Source organism: Pseudopodoces humilis, chromosome 14, assembly GCF_049639895.1.
Source record: "Pseudopodoces humilis isolate 2021_Gansu_Grassland_sample_001 chromosome 14, ASM4963989v1, whole genome shotgun sequence".
Classification (NCBI taxonomy): Eukaryota; Metazoa; Chordata; class Aves; order Passeriformes; family Paridae; genus Pseudopodoces; species Pseudopodoces humilis.
The window spans coordinates 15,109,373-15,127,826 of NC_142213.1; the positions used below are offsets into that span (position 1 = coordinate 15,109,373).

The 18,454-nt window shown below is 39.9% G+C and overlaps 1 protein-coding gene across 1 annotated transcript in view; it reads right to left on the reverse strand.

Moving 5' to 3' along the window:
• Positions 1-1,692: 1,692 nt before the first annotated feature.
• The window catches only part of TSHZ3 (teashirt zinc finger homeobox 3), a 63,454-nt gene continuing 46,692 nt past the window's right edge, over positions 1,693-18,454 (reverse strand). The window contains exon 2 of the mRNA XM_005526396.3: positions 1,693-6,459. Coding sequence (XP_005526453.2) covers positions 3,260-6,459 — 3,200 coding nt within the window. The 3' untranslated portion in view covers positions 1,693-3,259. The remainder of the gene's footprint in view (positions 6,460-18,454) is intronic.

The following is an 18,454-nucleotide window of genomic DNA, read 5'->3' on the forward strand; positions in this document are numbered from 1 at the left end:
GCACCTTCAGACCCAGGCAAGTCAGGGCCAGAAACTGATTTTAACCAGATCAGGGAGGTTGCATCAGATCATCAGATCCCCTGCCTGTATTTTAAGAGTAAGTGGAAAGAACCGTGCAGACTCTGCAGTCTCTTGCTTTTACTCCCTCCCGTGTCCCAGATAACAGTACTGCGTACAGAGCTTTGAGCATTACTATTATAAGTCAATGGTGCATCTTAAAAATACATTGATTGACAATATATGCAATAATCTGCCAGTCTCCTTATGTGTGAATTTCTGGTTTGCAACCAAATACTATATTTAAGCTGTTATAATTTTCAAAAGAGGAATTCTCTGCTGTGGAGGTAAAAAGTTTGGCTGGGTTTAGACTGAGATCATGGATTTGTAAAAAAATGTGGACAGGCACCTGGGAGGCTCTGGGGAAGACTTGAGCCAGCCAGGTTCCCTTTCCTCGCTAAGTGAGGGACTCCTGGGATGGTAGAGTCAACCAGTAAAACTGCTGTGATTTTATTGCTGGAATTTGAGCTGAGGCCATAAACAGTGACACACAAATGACCTTAAAATCAGACACAAGTGTGAGCCAAAAGAGGAGGAAAAAACCCAAAGCCCTGATCCCATTCGCTTGGTCCACTTAGCAGCATTTGCTGTAGAATGAACAGAACACTCCAACATATTTTTGAGACATGGTACTGGCCTTCAACGTTACAGAGAAAGATGGAAAAAATGGAAAAAAAGAGGGAAAGACAAAGAGACCAAATATTCAATTATTTGCTTACTGGAAGACAGTGGATTTTTTTTTTTAAATAAAGGAATCTGTACATTTGACATTCAGATGGTAGTTCTCAATCAGGATGCTGGAGTGCTGTAATGGTGGGTTTGGTTCCCATGTGACCATCTCTGGACTCAGAATTCACCTGACTGGCAAAAGACATTATTTACATGCACAGTAATATAGGTGTTTGGAGATGCAAATTGTTTCCAGTGGTTTTGATGGGATGACCTGTCAACACCAGTTAAAGTCTGTCATTATCATATAAATGCTCTGGATTGTTTGTTTTTCTTTGGCATGTGTTTATTCAGCTCCTCTCCCCCTCTCCACCTGCCGGGAATGCTGTCCGGCAGCAGGTAGGGCCACAAGAGGACTCCCTTCAAAACCACAAAGTTGAAGTCACCGGTCTCAGGTTCCTCCTCCTGCCATTTGGAAATGCTGGGTAGGTGGAAGGGCATTCTCTGAGCTGTGGAACACCCTCGGGTGCAGACTCTGCTCATTGCACTCAGGAGGAAGGCGGGTGAGCAGTGGTGCCTGCCTGGGTCTGAACTCACAGCAAAACACCTATTTGCTTTGCCATGCACTGCTGGTAACCCCCCTCTCCACAGCCAGCCTTACCTGATGCTTAAAAGGGAGCTATAACGCTCATTTATCTCTTCTGGGGGAAAAAAACTCTGTTAATGCAGCCTTTGAATAAGTGCTACGCTGCTCTTTAAATGCTAAAGTTCACTAAAACTCCAGTGATTTATGTGCAGCTTTTGACTGCCAGCACCTGGCAGATGAAGAAACCTACTCAAGCTTCAGTCATAAACAGATAGCATACAATTTAATTTTAATGTGCTCGTTAGTCGTAGCACATTTCAGACATAATTGTGAACGCAACACAAAATTATAGCAAAAAGACAATTTTAATGCTGCTGTAGAAAAAAAGGTTATATGAAGAGTCATATAATGGTGCTTCATTGTCAACAACAAAACAGGGCACAGAGTGCATTACAGTGTCTGTGCTGTTTACATGCCAATATTTTATACATAGATTCTCATATGGTGTCAGCTGTCAGTTACTTCTGCAAATTAACTGCCAAAAATGGAGACGAACAGAATCACTTAGTGTGCTGGTAACCACGGGTTACCTTTCATATGCCTAAAGATAAAGCTGCAGTATGGAATCTTGGGAGAATAATTAGGCAGAACAAAACAGAAAGTTACCAATTGAAATAAAAAGGCATTCTACAATAGGAAATAACAACCAAGAGCGCTTATAAATAAGTAAAAGAGGTTATATCACAGAATGCCTCATAACTTTTTAAGCAAAGTATTACAGTACAAACATTTTAAAGGCTTTATCAATGTTTAGGAAATACAGTACAAGTTTTTCAAATAGATTTAACCCTTTGAGCACTGAGTTTATTTTGAATTTTCTCTTTTTATTTTATTTTTATTTTTTTTTACTAATAAATACCTTTAAAAGTCATGTTGTGCAAAACCGTTAGAATGCATGCCAGGAATGCAGTCCGTGGCTTCTGTTTCTTCAGACAATAAAAAAAAAACCCAAAAAACAAAAAAACAAAAACAATAAAACCAAACAAATGATAGCAACACTAATAAATATGTATAATTTAAACATGAACCTCTCTTAATATAGATGTACTGTATAGCAAAACAAAGCAAAACATACTTTGCTTTAAGAATAATGTTTCTGAATACTTTATAAATGCTATCTGTGGTATCTTTTATCACATAATTTACAATGTTTGATTGTTAAAGGAAAAACCATTAGATCTAAAAAAAAATGAAATATACACTATATATAGGTACAGTTTATACCTGGGACTTATCAGGTACAAACACCGCTGCTGCTAAAAATGCTGACAAAAAAGAAAATGGCATTAACCACAATCACATTTTCCATAAGAGATTTTGAAATCTATACAATATATACATCTATGTTTCAATGTGAAAATTATATTTTTAAATTTCAAGGTGTGAGACACCTCTGCATAAATGGAGGTTCATATTAGTAATCAGAACTAAGCTAGTAAGGGTCTAAAAAAAAAAGCATATCCTTACATTTTTACCAAATTAATGCAAAAGTGCTTCAAAGTACTCAGAGGGCTAAAGATTATAGGGTGAGAAATACCAGCACACTTAGGTCACATGAAAAAGTGCACCAGAATTAGTTATAAATGCTTAATTAAACTGTCTGTTAATGCATGCAGCTTGATGCATCAGAGGGATGCACAGCAACTAAATCCAATTTACACAAAGTTCCAAACACTTACCACTGCATTTTAACCTTCATATTTTACCAGTAACAACAGCTGATTATGCACCTCTATTTAAACACTGTACAGTTATACAAAACAGTTCAGCCCAGAGCGACTCTGGAGTTAAAATAAGAACATGTGCCAAGAACTAAACAGTAGCTTTAAGGCGTCTTTGACAGTTTTCCTCAAAGCAAATTACAGTTATTTTAATCAAAAGCAAATGCTACTGCTTCTCTAACTCCGAAACATACAGAAGATGATCCTCTGGTGACTTCCCATGTGTTTTACTAAGATGAAGTTTAACAGCATGCTTGCTTGCAAAAGTCCTGTTACAAAGTTTGCACTGATAAGAAGTTCCGATATCTTCCTCTGGAGAGGACGTCACCAGTTTTTCAGACGGTGACTTTGCTTGTGCTATCTGATTGTTAATCTGTTCACTGGACAGTTTGGACAAGTCTCTTAACCTGAAACCCAGATGCGATTCAAGATGACTGATATAAGTTGAAGGAGTTCTGATCTGTGAAGCACAGTCATTACAAAAGAACACTGGGTGCCCAGTGTCCAAATTTTTAAGGAACTTAGTTCCCCCCGTCCTTCGGAGCTGGTATTTCACATTGGCCAGCCAGTGGCTAATTGTGGTCATTGAGAGTCCCGTAAACCTGGAAATGTGCATTCTTTCTTGAGGGCTCAAGTCTGACATGATGTATTTCCCCTCTGAAGTCTGCCGTAAACTGGCTGCAAACTGGGCCTGCAATATGAGCAAGTGCTGAGGGTTCCAGTTAGACTGACGTCCCTTCCTTTTCTGAGCTGGTGTACTCTCTTCTGGTTCCTCTATTGTGGTACCATCAATGTCAGATTTCTCAGATATGCTGGAAGGTGTGGAAGATTTTGATGTGTGACTTTCTGTCAGGTTCTTCAGCATATCAGATATATCTGACAAGGCATTCTCGCGTAGCGGCGAGTTTGACATGAATGACACGACTGCAGATGTCTTTGCTGTTGTCACTGTAGATGAAGAAGATGCAGAAGATGTCGATGTGGATGACAAAAGCGCTGAACCCAAAGAGCAGCTTTTGTCACTCTTGCCTTTCGTCAAATCTATGGGTTGGTCATTGTTGACATGATAAAAATAACGGTCTAAGTGGTCTGATTTTTTGGACTGTAGAGGTGGGGTGGCCACTGCAGCCTTTTCTGCCAAACTGTTGCTCATTTTAAAAAGCATGCTCATTGGATCCAGAGCAGGCAAAGATGGCTTCGCTGCCTTGCCAAGGTGAATATTCATGACAGATTGCAGTGCACTTAATGGATTTACAAATGGCTGTTCGGGAGGGTGGTCAGTGATGATGGCTGTGCTGCTACTTAAAGAACCTACAATGGATTTCACAGGCTCTTTCCCATTTTCCACAGGTTCTACAGTTGGGCTATCTTTGCAACCATCTCTCTGAGGAACTGGGCTGTTCTGCTGGCTTTTAAAGCCACCATCATTGGGGGGCTCCATCTTAAGGGGTTCACTGACTTCACTGCTGCATGGCGAAGGCGTCGCACGCTTCAGTGGAGAGAGCTTTCCTTCGGGCTCTTTCATCTTCTCCTCCACTTTAGCCACCTTCTCAGTGACCTTCTTTACCAATTCTTCCATGGCGTGAAAGTTTGTTTTTGGCACAGGTGAGGTCTGACTGCTGGGTGGAGATACTAAGGGCTGGTTTTTGGTTGGTGATACTAGTTCATTGTTTGCAAACATAGGTTTTAAGGGTGTACTCTTCCCAGATGAGCCCAACGACAGCTTCATCATATTAGGCAGCTGGTAGGCAGCATGAATGCTGGGGTAGCCACCCCAGCTTGGTGTGCCATTCTGGGCTTTGTTTATAGCTGATGTAACCGTGTTTTCTAAAGACTTCAATATATCTAATCCCCCCTTAGGGCTTTCTTCTAGGTCATTTTCAGTCAAGTAATGGTATTTTGAGGAGATATCATACTTCTCCTCATCTTCACTTGACTTCTCTTTGTCCTTCATTTTGTCATCAGCAATGACTCTTTCCTTATCTACTTCTTTTTTAATCTCAACATTTAATTTAGGGGAAACACTAGAAGGTGTGTTGGAAGGAGATGTAAAGGTGGTGGCAGCTAGTGGTACAGACTGGACCTTCTCATCTACTAAGGATGTTATTGTCGGTGTGGCTGGGGCTTCTATGATTGGTTTCCCTTTTTTCATGGCAGAGTTAGTGACTTTAATAAAATGTCCCGTCACCATCATGTGAGCCGTGAGCTCCTGCAGTGTGTCATGTGAACTTCCACACTCCATGCACTTCAGAATTTGCGATTTCCTCGCCTCAAAGTGCCAGGCGTAGCTGGCACCGTTCTGGTGACCGTAGCGGTTATTTGGCGTGATGTAGGGATTGGAATTCTTTTGAAGTGCATCATTACTGTCTGAGATCGTGGCTTTTGGTGTCCCACCCGTGGAGTCTGGAGAACTCGGAAGTTCAAGCTCCAGTGATGCTTTCTTTCTAGTAGCTGGGATAATTTTTGCTGCTACAGGTGTAACAGGTTCCTTCAGAGGCACTTTTTGGTAGTGTTTTGTTTTGATCATATGAACACTCAAATCCTGAAGAGATTCAAATGAATGACCACAGTACATACACTTTAGCACTTTCTGGGCATCTTCTTTCCCTTCCATTTCAAGCAAAGAACGTTTGCGAGGTTTGGACCATCTTTTGGGGTTATTGTTATCTGTTTCATGGTTGTCATCTCGATAATGTCCCGTTTCATTCATGTGCACTGTTAATTCTACTAAAGTATCGTAGGCAGCACTGCAGTCTTTACAGCGGAATTTACTGGCTCCAGTGAATATAGAGCCATAGAGCTTACTGCTCTGTCTGTACAGCTGGACTGTGCTAAAAAGGCTGGGTTCAGGCAGAATTCTGCTCTGAGAAACTTGCTGCAGTGTTTTGGCCATGGCAGTCTGGTGCCAGTCAAAGCTGCCGCTTCCACAACTGCTGCTGCTGCTGCTGCTACTGCTGCTGCTACCGTTGGTTTTTTCTGAAATTGGCTGGTGAAGGTTCAAATTGAGATTGGACCAGTAGGAATTGGAGAGGAAGTTATTATACACGGCCTTCATTTGTTCTAAGCTGTCAGACACCGTAGAGTCTTCCAGTGGTATGGAAACCTCCTTGCTCTCTTCCTCATTTTTGATGGAGCTGCTCTCAAAGTCTGCCATGCGGTCACTTGTCTCACTGATGTGGGACTCACTGTCCATTTCCTGGCTAGAGAACTCAGCTGCTGGAGAATTTTGGTAGCTTTGGCAGTTCTTACTGAAGTCTTTCTCTGGACATGCATATTTTGCTGAAGGCTCCCCATCAACTGCATTTTCATCAGGTTCCACATCTTCTTCCACCAGTGCTGCTGCTTTTAATTCGTCTGAAACATAGGCTATTATGAAGAGAAGAAAATACATGTTAGTTTCTGCTCATCATACTTTTGCTTTAGCCAAAGAAGTGTACTTATTTGTAAAATTAAACAGTTAAAATTTAGTGTTTCTTCAGAGCAAGAAAAAAAATCTGCTCTTCAAACATAATTTGCCACCTTATTCTTCTCAAGGGGCAACAGCTTGAAATTAAAACTAAATTTGAAATTAATGAAGCACATTCTGGAGGTGGCATTCATTTCTAAAGTAATAAATTACTTGTATCAACCTCAGAGACAGCAGTTCCTGTCTGTCAATTAATATGTCTTATGCTTCTCCTACCCCTAATGCATTTCTTAACAGACAGATTCACAATTTAAATTAAGCAAGCATTTTTTTGCTCATTACAGTTTTGAGACTCAATCTTTAATAAATATAGAGCAGAACAAACACCAAGAATTTCTACAAAGTAAAAAAATCACCAGTCAAAATAAATTTTAAAAATTAGATTTTTTAAAGTTATCGTTATTAGTCGTGTCACATTTTAGAAGAGATGGTTAAATTCAAGTGATGTAACCTTTGGAAACAACTCACTCAAAGCAATTTGAGGATATTCTTTAAGGGTGTAACAAATGTCCCATTCCCATTTAAACATAACCTCCTCAACAAGAAAGCCCATGCAGAATTATGTCAGGAGCCAGTTCAATGAAATTGGTATGCTGCACTCATTCTTGCTGTATAAATATATACAAGACCTTCCAGTGGACCTTACAAATGTCAAAGTGTTTGCTCTTTAGACTACTTTGTCAATATTTACTCAGCATAAGCTACACGGACACCCAACAGGGATTCTGTCTTTTTTTTCCCCTCAAGTAATGCAACTGGTGATGTAAATCTAAGATACTCTTCTTGAATAGGACAGTTGGAAACTGACAGTAAACATTTATTTATTTTTTTCCCAAGGTGCTTCTGTGCTTCTCTTTTACATATACTAAGTCTACCTAAGTTTTTTCCTTTAGGTAAGAAAATTATGGATACATTAAGAAAAGGAATCATTAACTAATCAAAATTATCTATTTCTATATAATGCATTAATTTGCAGGAAAGCAAAAATAGAATATGACTCTCTTCAGTGGAATTTAAAATCTCTCACAAAGATAATTATAAACTAAAAAAGTTACATTTTCAGTACACTCTGTGGTTAAAGACACCTGATATTTGACCTTCTCTGCAAGACATCTGGAAGACGCAGGGTTTTTGTATCTTGAACAACCTATAGCTTGTTTCTTCAGGCAATAGTGCAGAGAAGATAGCAGTTCACACCCCAAAAAACCCTACTTTAACCAACAGACTGAAAAAATGTAGAACATTACAGTAGGTATCACACACACAGTATTAAACCTTGCAAACTTCTTTCAGGGAAAATATGTTTAAATGTTATCAGAAAACCACAAGAGACAAAACAACTGTTAAAGTGACAATGAAATCAGGCTTTTAGTTTCACATGGAGTATTTCTTCGTTCAGTTAGGTAATACAAAATATTCACTACTGTTCTTTCACGTGGATGAATGGTAGCAAATCTTCCTCCAAGCATGTAAAGTTATAATCTGATCCTCAGAACACAAGTTAAACCTTCTAAAGAATAAATATATCACACAAGAGCAACACATAATAATGATTAAATATTTCAGTTCAGATAATTTTAATGCAGAAAATTCAAGCAGTGAGGGTTCTGTTTTTAAAATTTGGGAGCACAGAGTTTGAAGAATTATGTTAAAAAATTTTATCATAATATGCTTCAAAGATGCTGGTACAAAGATCAGACTTTGGAAACAAGTATACCACTCTAACGAAATAGAGCTGTGCTGTTTTGCTCTATTTTATGGTCTTTCAAAACATTTTGAAAAAAAGTATTATCTTTTTATCTATATCAAAGACACAGCAGCAACTTGAATAAGGTTCAGCATCTGTCCTTGCAAATACTTGCAACAAAATCAATATGTAGAATAAAAAAAGGTGGATTTTCAGGACTTTAGCAAAGGAGACCAAAGCAGTTCAAATTACTCTCTAAAGCTGACAAATTTTGGATAACTACTGATACTGTGCAGACAACTGACTCTTGACTGCTTCTCTCTCAACCACACCAAATCCTACTGAATAAGGAATGATGGCAGGAAGAAATCATGGCATGAAACCTCTGATTTGGAAGCAAATACACCCTTTTCCTATTCCACCTTGTGGAAACATATTTTCTTTTACAATTCCTCTTTCTTTGCCTCTGTTTTGAATCTGCAGAATAATTTTCTTTTCACAAAGTAAAGAACACCCAAGGTATCACCACACTACCTGCCTTGAGGAGACCTCATTGTCACCTGCAGGCTGGGGTGACACAGCAAGGCACTCTGAGTGTACCTGTCCTCAGCTTTTTCTGGCTGCTGAGCACCAGTCTGAGCGTGTGCCAGCCATTCCCACACCACACCACATTCCAAATCCAAGGGCTCCATCCCTGCACACCGTGGAAAGCCCTCCTTGGACCCATTGCTCACCAACACAAACAGAGGGCACAGAACCAACTCCTTAATTAGTGTGTTATTCTTTACATTTTTATTTCTCTTACTGCTGAGGTCTTATGAATTTTGTTTGAACTGAAAGACTTGTCACATTCACAGCTTTTTTAGAGAGTGACTTTTACATTAGGGAAAACCTCCAGCATGCGGCTCATTTAAATGTAAATCTATTTACCTTTCATGCTTTCTTTGCCCTTTTCACCAACTATCAAGCATATTTGCGTGTTAACCAGGAGCTGCCTCCTCTATAGCTGTTCCCCTTCCTAAGCTCAAGTTGTGAAGCCAACTTGTGACATCAGTCTTTGATCCAGAAATGCAGGAAATGAGGCACAAACGACAGTGTGGAATTTAACCCAGCAATCTGCAACTTCGAAAAAATGACAGTTCCAAGGGCTCCTTCTGCTCCTTCCCCTGCATGGAGGAGAGGAGGGATGAAACCTGGCCTAGTGGAAGGTGTCCCTGCCTCACCACACCTTGCTCAGGGGCAACAAATGGTCTGTATGAGCACAGAGGAACCTAACAGCCTCACTGCACAGAAATAAGGATAAGGAAGTCCATAGCAAAGAAGTTTCTCATTTAGTGAAGTACCTACAGGAAAAGCAAAGAGACTGTGAAAGGAGAGAATAAAATCAGGAGGAGATGGCAAAAAGGTTTTCCACTGTGATTCACTGCCTGGTGGACAGGCTGTTTATAAGAAGGACTGTCACCAGCTCATCCTTACTTAGTCATTACTCTATTAACTAAAAAAAAAAAAAAAAAAAAGGCAAAAAAGGCTCATAGTTTGATATTTTTCAAGTGTAGAATAAATGTTTGAACAGCAGAGCATCTGTAGAACTGTTCTTCAGTGCCTCAACAGCAAAGTCTGAGGGGAAAACAACTTTAAAGGCAATTCTAGTGGCAGAAGTTAAAATAAGAGTGGAGATGAAAGAAATTAGGCAGTTCTGGGTTTTGTTTTTCTGGAGAAAAAGGGGAAAAAAATCATAGCTCTCAAAAAAGTGTTTAGTTTACATCTCACAGGGCACCATAACCCACTGGAAATTGCCTGCAAATTGAGCAGTGGTGTCACTGTGACACAGTATTTGACAAAAAGTGGAAAGCTGTTGCCTGACGTGGCCCTCAAGTTTCTAGAAAAGAGGATATCAAAGGGGTTCAGAAACATCTTGCAGGTACAGCCCCAGAGAGGTTAAGAAGAGACAGTTCCCTCATTAATATTTGTTATAATTATTAACTAAAGTGCTAGGTAACAATGAAATTAACACATTTGATACCAATATATAACTGTGGTATAATGCAATTCATTTCCACACAAGAGGGAATTACCTTCATAACTGAGATATGGATCATTTCTTTGCCAGTGGAAATAAATTGTGATCCATCACTGTCCAAAATGATCTACATATTGCATAGACAGTAATAAACTCATGTACCTGGCTCTGCACAGACTCCAGGGATCCAGTGCAGGAGAGCAGAGAGCATCAGCATCCCACGGTGTCTCCAGAGCAGGAGAAGCCCCAGCAGCTGTGCCTGCCCATGGCCTGGGCTCAGCAGCAGCAGCACAGCTGCCAGAGCTCCTCCCCAGAAGAAACACCAACAGCACTGCATGCTTGTCATCCCCTCCATGGCAACATCCCCCAGGGAATGGCTGGACACACACCTCCTTGAGATTGTTTGGAAACACAAGATTTTTTCTATTTTACTGTTCTCCAAAACCCTATTATATGCACAATTTTCCCTTCATTTCCTAAAAAAAATGTGGCTGAGACCATATATTTTGGCTTGGATGTATCCAAATATTTCACTTCATTACTTTTGAAATTTCTTGGTTTAATTATGTTTTTTCTTGCCAAAAATTTTTCTTTTGTTTTAATTACTTCACTGGGGGTATATTTAAACTAGTATATATGGTTTTTGCTTGAGAAGGAACAAAACATTCCAATATTCTTCTCATATGAAAAATGCTCAGCTACAAAATTTTATCAAAACCACTCAGTTCCTTGGAAATATTTTTGCTTTAACCAAATGGCTTTTTATTAAAAAAAAAAAAAAAAAAAAAAGTCATCTTTGTCATGCATCATTCAAAATCATCAGGGAATACTGAGGGTCTTCTTCCAAACCATTTAATTTTGCATTCATTGAGAAAAGAAACTTCTCAATCCTTAAAGAACATGAGCCCATCTACATTTCACACCGAAAAAAAAAAATAGCAGAAAATGGGACCAGGAGCAGAAATGCTCCTGATGCTTAAAGGATCAATATTATATTCCCAGTAAAAAAAGAAACAGGGGAAAAGGATCATATTAGGTCATAAAGTGGAGCAGAGTAGGACTCTGCCAGAGAAAGTCCCTCTGCACCCTGACCCTCACTCCCCATCCCATGGCACTGCACAAGAGGTGGCTCCTGTCACTGCCCCTGCTGCTGGCAGTGCACAGCTTTTTCCTAAGTACTTGTTCCATTCTGTTTTAAATCAGACACCAGCCACCTGAGAAATTAACAAAATATTTTTCCAATATTTAAGAAATCTTTGAAAAAAAAACCCAGGGTCCCCGGTTTTGGTGGGACCATTTGGAGTCAAGAGGCAGCTCAGTCCCAACACCAGTGCAGAGAAAGCCAAGAGAGGAACAGTAGCATGGAGATGATCTGACTGTGCCAGTGAACCTTATTCACAAAATTAATGAGCAGAGGCAAGAGAAAACCAGCTCGGTGCATGGAGTCAATCAAAGACCTAATGCAAATGAAGGCATATAAAAGAGTTATATTAGTCTGTTAGAAAACTCCCACTCCACAGGCCTTCCACTCACAGCAAGAAAGGCAAACATTTCACCCACAACATGAGCTATTTCTATACTGAGACTAACTGATAATTCCCATGTAACTGAAATTGTATTTGAGACTTCACTCCTTGGCAGAGATGCTGGCACATTCCTCATTAGGCAGTCAGGATGGGAGGCAGGAGTGACTGCCCTGTTTACAAGAGTGGCAAATGACAACAGTCTCTAAACGGGCATGGCAATACTGATTACCCAGCACCTTGACAGGGACATTATTCCTGTTAGAAAGGTCAAAGGTTCTGTTTCAGAGAGGCAAGACTGTCTATTATGGGAGAGAAATGTTATTTCCAAGTGAAGAGGTCAGCACTTCTCTCGCACGTCGGCTCAAGTCCCTGGTACCTCGCACCGGAGCGCGAGCCTACTGCAAGACGGATTATTCTGCCCACTGGCAAGGTCAAGAATATTAATTTTGAACATGTTAATTTGATGTGATGTGCATGATTAATGCTTGTTTAGCTGGATTTTTTGTATGTTGATAAATCTGCAGCCTTTTCATGCCGTTGAGAGTGTAGGATTAGGTCACTGGGAAGTGGTGTGGATGGATGTGACATAGGATGCCAATCCAATGGGTAGCTATCATTAGGCACTAAAAACTTTGAAGTGTACTTTGTTTGTTCCTTCATGAAAATACTGCAGCTGTCTGCCACAGAGAGCTCAGAAATAGGCCAGAGGAAGCTAGCCAGCTGCTCTGATTCAGCATCCTGGACTGGTATTACATTTGGAGAGACTTCAGAGAGGCCAAAGCAACTCTAAGTGTTAAGAGATGAGAATTACATGGACAAGGACACACAGTGAAGAGATGATAACAAGGAATCAGTTTATGTGTCATTATAGTGTGGGCCACCTAAGCACAGAATAAAGCAATTTTACATCAGGCACCTTTTCCTCATGGCACTGTATTCCAAACTCCCCTGGGTTTTATAGTTTAAAGGGAGTTTTTAGTAGTTTAAAGGAAGGTGCAGGACTCAGGTGTCCAATTCACATTAGACTTTACGGTGCCACAAGAAATGTGTCATACAGGCCACTCACAAATGCAGAGAGAAAGCACTCAAAAACTGCTACCAATTCTGATAAGGGAGGCATTCATTTTTCTGAAACCAAACACTATTTAGATGTTTTTAAATGACCAGGTGAAAACCTCACATTTAGGTATTATCTCCTTCACTAAAAATACACCTGAAAAAGCAGCATACCCTAATATGAAATGATGGCTTAGAAACAACTTGGCACTACTGGACAGCATAATTTAACTGAGGTGTTCAAGAGCTTCAATGAGTGCTTTATTTTTCACATCAGCCCTGTGGAAGAAACATTCTTATCCACAGTTTACAGCTGGAAACCTGGAAAGAAGTTAAAAGTTAATTGTCTGGTGCTAGACAAGAAGACAAGTGAAGGAGCCTGTTACTCCTGTAGGTTAATATATATAATCCAGCTATTTACACTAAACATGGGAAGATGACTTAAGTTTGTTCTGCTCCCGTGTTTCCTCACAGTGTGTTTATGTGAATACAATATATGTGTATAATTGAAAATAATTGCCAGTTTTCAGCTGAAACAATTATTTCACCCAGTGAAATACCCACAGGTGCACATACTCAGCACAACCCAGAGCCTGTGGTTACAGATCTCCTCTGAGCCAAGCTGCTGGGGTCCAGTGAATGCTGACCCTGCAGACTGCCAGCACACTTCTTTTCACAGTGGGGGAAATAGGGAAGGTTTCTGAAGTATTGTCACAACTGTCCTCTGAGGAGCTCTGTGCTCCCAGCACACAGCAGGGCTCAGGCACACCGTGACACCCACTCTGCCAGACCTGCGCTGGAGACGGAATGTGATGGATTGTGCCTCCCTCCCCCAGAACTGCACCCTGCCTTGACTTCTCCCTGGGGCCTAAACTCCCTGAATTCAATGTGCTGAGCAGGGTTTTTCTAAAACCTGCTCAAATTACCCACCCTTGAAACACAACAGCACTGTTTTCTGATGTGGAGAGGAGCACCTGATCCCATCACACTGCAGTGTGCTCTTCTATGGGGAGGGTTGCATAGGGATTAGTCTGAATTCTGTCTCACTTGAAGAGTTCACCTGCCACCCTCTACAAGAGCTTTTTGACAAGAAGGGATCCAAACATTAAAAAGCCTTGTTTGAGAACCAAGGTCCAAGTTACTCAAACATATAATGATCAAAATCATATTGATTTCTAGAGACTTTCTTCAGGTATCATTCTCGTACAGTCAGGAGTGAATGATGTGCTTAGGAGAATCTTCACTAGAACAAGAGCTCAGAGCCTTTCTGGCCAGCAAGTGCAGACTTTTAAGGGCTTGGTCACAGACACAGAGTACAACTGACTGCCTAAAGCACCACAGCTCATGTTCCAACCCATATGTTGTGTGCCCATAGCTGGTTACCAGAAGCAAGGCAAGGCTGACAGTAATCCAGTGGAAAGGCTGAGAAAGGTTATTGGCTGTCACAGTGACAGAAGGACCTTCCTTACCATGGTATTTTTTGGAATCCATCTCCTTTCCCTTTTGCATTCTGGGGGTGTAGGGATTTGAACAGCTCCTGTGAGGATATGCCTGGAATTTCTGGCTGATCCTGCTGAAAAAGGAGGAAAAAAACCTCCTTGGCCTCCCTGCCACCATATAACCAGCATTTACAAGCACCACTTGGACCAGACCAAGTAGGCAAATGAGCAACAGAGACTGGGAGCACCCAGTGGGAATTTTCACCTGCTCCTCAGTTTGATTCAGTGATCCCATTTCACCAACATTCCTGTAGTACCCTCCTCTTCCTCCCCTCCCCACCCCTTCACCTTCCCCAGGAATGGCTGCTCTTCCTCCAAGTGTACCAAAGGTACAAGTGACCACCATTCCAAGGAGCATGAAGTTCCTCATGGCCCATGGGGTAGCTGAAGGTCAGCTACCCAGCCACTAAAGAGAAACACCACCAGGGATTGGGGAACCAGGCACAGACTGGTGCAGTATCAGCTCACAAGCAGCCCCAGAGTTTCAAAAATTTCACATAAACTTCACAAATTCAATGACCAAGTGCATTACTAACAGGAAAAACCTCTGCCTATATTTGCTGTATAAATTATTCATCATGAATAAATGCGATCCACTCTGAAGTTAGGCAAAAGTGGATTTTCCTTGGTTTCCAAGGCAGTTGCTTGGTGTGAAGTACTACAGACTTGCTGGAGTCCCACTCCATACAAGCACACGTGATAGTGGGAGTCAGTGAAATAGGATTTCAGCAGCAGAGAAAAAAGCTTCATGTTATACTTGACCCTAACTGTTCTTTGGACTCTGCAGAATTTTTCTAAGCACAGAATTACTATTTCCTCAAATGGACAAAAATATTTACCAGAACACTCAAAGGAAAAAAAAAAATAAAAATGTTTGTTTTGGGGGTTGTTTTCTTTTTTGGTTAAAAGTCACTATCCACATCCTGGCAAGACTAAGCCAAATTCTCTGTATGAATTGATATCAAAATACAGAGTGACACAATCTCTGCTTGATACCAGACATTTGGGTGGCATCTTTTAATCACTGAAAAGCACACAGGGCATTCCACAAACTAATACAAGATTCACAGCCAACTCTGGGATAAGCAGCCATGAGCATAGAAGTTCTCAATATGGCTCTAATAGCTCGTAATTATTATAATCCTTCACTGAGCAAACAGATGTTGTAAGGGAACTTCAGTTTCTTCAAATGCAGTAATCAAACCATTCTCTTTCTGCCCTGCCTCTGCTCAGTAAATGCTTTGTATAGTGGAGTGGAAATAGCAAATGTAGTGACAAAATGACCATTTAATTGTCACAGAAATCTGTTTCTGAACAAAACCGATGTTGTCATTTCTCTATATGCACATTTCTCAGTCTTCTGATTACGGTTTAGCCTTTTTTTTTCACCAAGAAAAAATCTTGCACCTTACTTTCTGTAATCTTCCCACATATTTGGTTGCTCCTAATTTGTCCACATCTTACAAGTTTTACAGTAACTAGAATTTGGTTCTGTTTTGTGTTTAGCTGTACTAATATTAATACACATCTCTGGAGCTGCCAACTACACTGCAGAATTTTTAAAAATGAAGCTTCACCTAAAACGCTTCAGTACATTACAGCGAGTCATTCTCCTTGGTGATTTATTTGTAAATAATCATGAATACTTAAGACATTCAAAATGTACCAAAAGACCTTCAGCCAAAATGATCCTTCATTTTGTTGCAAACTTGCATCTCCCATTGAAGCCCTTTCTACAGTGGTTTCAATAGCTATTTTGGCTGCACTGCCTCCTTACAATAAACTCTATACATCTGTATGAATGGTATAGTAGAAATCCAAATGATTTCAATCACAATTTCAGCTATTGTGAACTTGTGCTTATAATGAAGTTCCTCTATTAAGAAAGGAGCTCAGTGTGGGCCAACAAAGCTTTGTGTCCTTTCACAGTTGCTATTCAGACCCCATTTAAGAAAAACAACTATTGACTGCAATATGAATCTTAGGACTTGAAACAAGCAGGGATTCTCAGGATTACCTCTACAAGATGGCCCCAGCTTGTTTTGTATGTGGAGCAAAAAGAAGCATTGAATATTCATTTCACTCATTTGCTAACTATACTAATATACACTGTGGTAAATGAGTCTCTATCTACCAGTACCGATTGAACAGAAGGGTATTTGAATAGGTGGGGTTTGCTATAATGCCACACTAAGATAATGTGCTAGAAACAAATGGTTCACTGATTCCTGAATAGAAAATTTGCTGGAAAACCCTGAGAACTAGGAGACGAGGGGGAGGGGATTAAAATGTCGCTTCAGAGCCACCAACCAAACTCCTGTCATTTTTAAAAGATGTTCCTGTGGCACAGTATGAATAGTTTATAGCCATGATTGTGAACATTCAATGTCATATAAGAAAAGACACTTGTCAAGAGCCTTTCCCTTACCAGCACCCTCATCATGACCTGTGTTAATGAAGTTAATTGAATTTAAGATCAATAATGGTTAATTATTGCAATTTGACATTCTGAGATAAATGGCTTTAAGACAGAGAAATGTGTGTGTATGTGAATTCTCTCCAAAGAAGGTGAACACATTACAGCCTAAGAGGGATCACACAGTCCTTCCATTGATCCTGGTACAATCTGATCGACCTAATCCTCTGATGAATGTGGGCTTTTCACAGCTACAAGTAAATGTTCTACAAGACTACTCTAACCCTTGTCACTGACCAAATCTATATGAGCTGTACACTAGAAATCTATTGAGATAGATTAAAGAACTGCTGTAGAAACAAGAGATGCTTCAATAAAGATGAAGGTTTATTATATTGACTATTAATGTTACATGCAGTATGTAATTATGAATGCTTATGGATCATAAGAGTTTAATTTTGGTCAGTCAGATGTAAATGGACATAACTGAACAATACTATTAAAATAAAAAAGTAACAGACAAAAAAAATACAACAAGCATGTTGAATTTGATGACTTAAGAGTGAATGCTCAATAAGAGAGATTTTAAACTCATCCTTGAAATGTGCATGAAAATGCTCACAGACAGGTATTTATTTCACTCATCAACCTACTTCATTTAGGGTTTTTTAAGTTTACTTTCACAATAGTTCCTCAACAGGAAGACGTTTCTCAAACGTGTTAGTAATGATATTCTTACATGCATACTGAACAAGTTAAATGACCACTTACAAGATTTATAATGACAAAGTAAATGTCAAGGAAAAAGTATTACTGATTGCAGAGCACTGACAATAAAAAGCAGCTGAAGAGTTCTGTCAAAATGTAAGATTATGCAAAAACACTATTGAGAACACTGCTAATCATCTGCTCTTGTCAATTACTTGAAGGGTATCTGACAGCATATTTACATTAAACACATTTCAGTAGTGAAATCCTTAATGCTGTATCAGAATATTTTCATTATCATTAGAAATCCTTTAAAAGTCCTTTTGCAGCAGAGCATTGTAACAGCAGTGATGTAATATCTCTCTCTGTATCAGGTAGGGGTTTCTACTTCATGCTATTATAGCTACATAACATTTGAAATAATATAACCAAAGACTGAATATACATGTAAGATGGCAATCTCCCTGTTCCTGTATTCAGTGTAGGTATTTTCAAGTAACAGCTCTGCAGGAGTCTCAAACTAAAGGCAAACTGATGATCTGTCTTTGTCTGGCCATTCTTTTAGCCTTTTACTACTCCTGTGACTGTACTTTGTCATGGCAAAGGACACTATCAAGCAGACATTTTTTTCTGAATCTCTGATTGTGACTTGCAATTCAGCTGCTTTAAGAGGAGATACATTAGCTACCAATGCCTTTCACCTGCTGGAGAGACTTATTTTAGTTACGTCTGTCTTATACTTCATGGAACCCTTCCTCCAAAATAGAGAAATAAATGAAATGTAATGAAAATGAAATGTTGATCCTTTCCATGCTTCAGCAGGCGTTACTAAAAAAGCACACATAACCCTGTTTGATGTGTAAAACAGTAAGCATGCATAAAAATGGACAGAGCAGAAGCGTGAGCTGCCTTTCAGGAGGAATTCATCTGGGCTTAGACGGAAAAGAAGGCAAATAAGCTCCGATCATAACTTGCAGGATCAA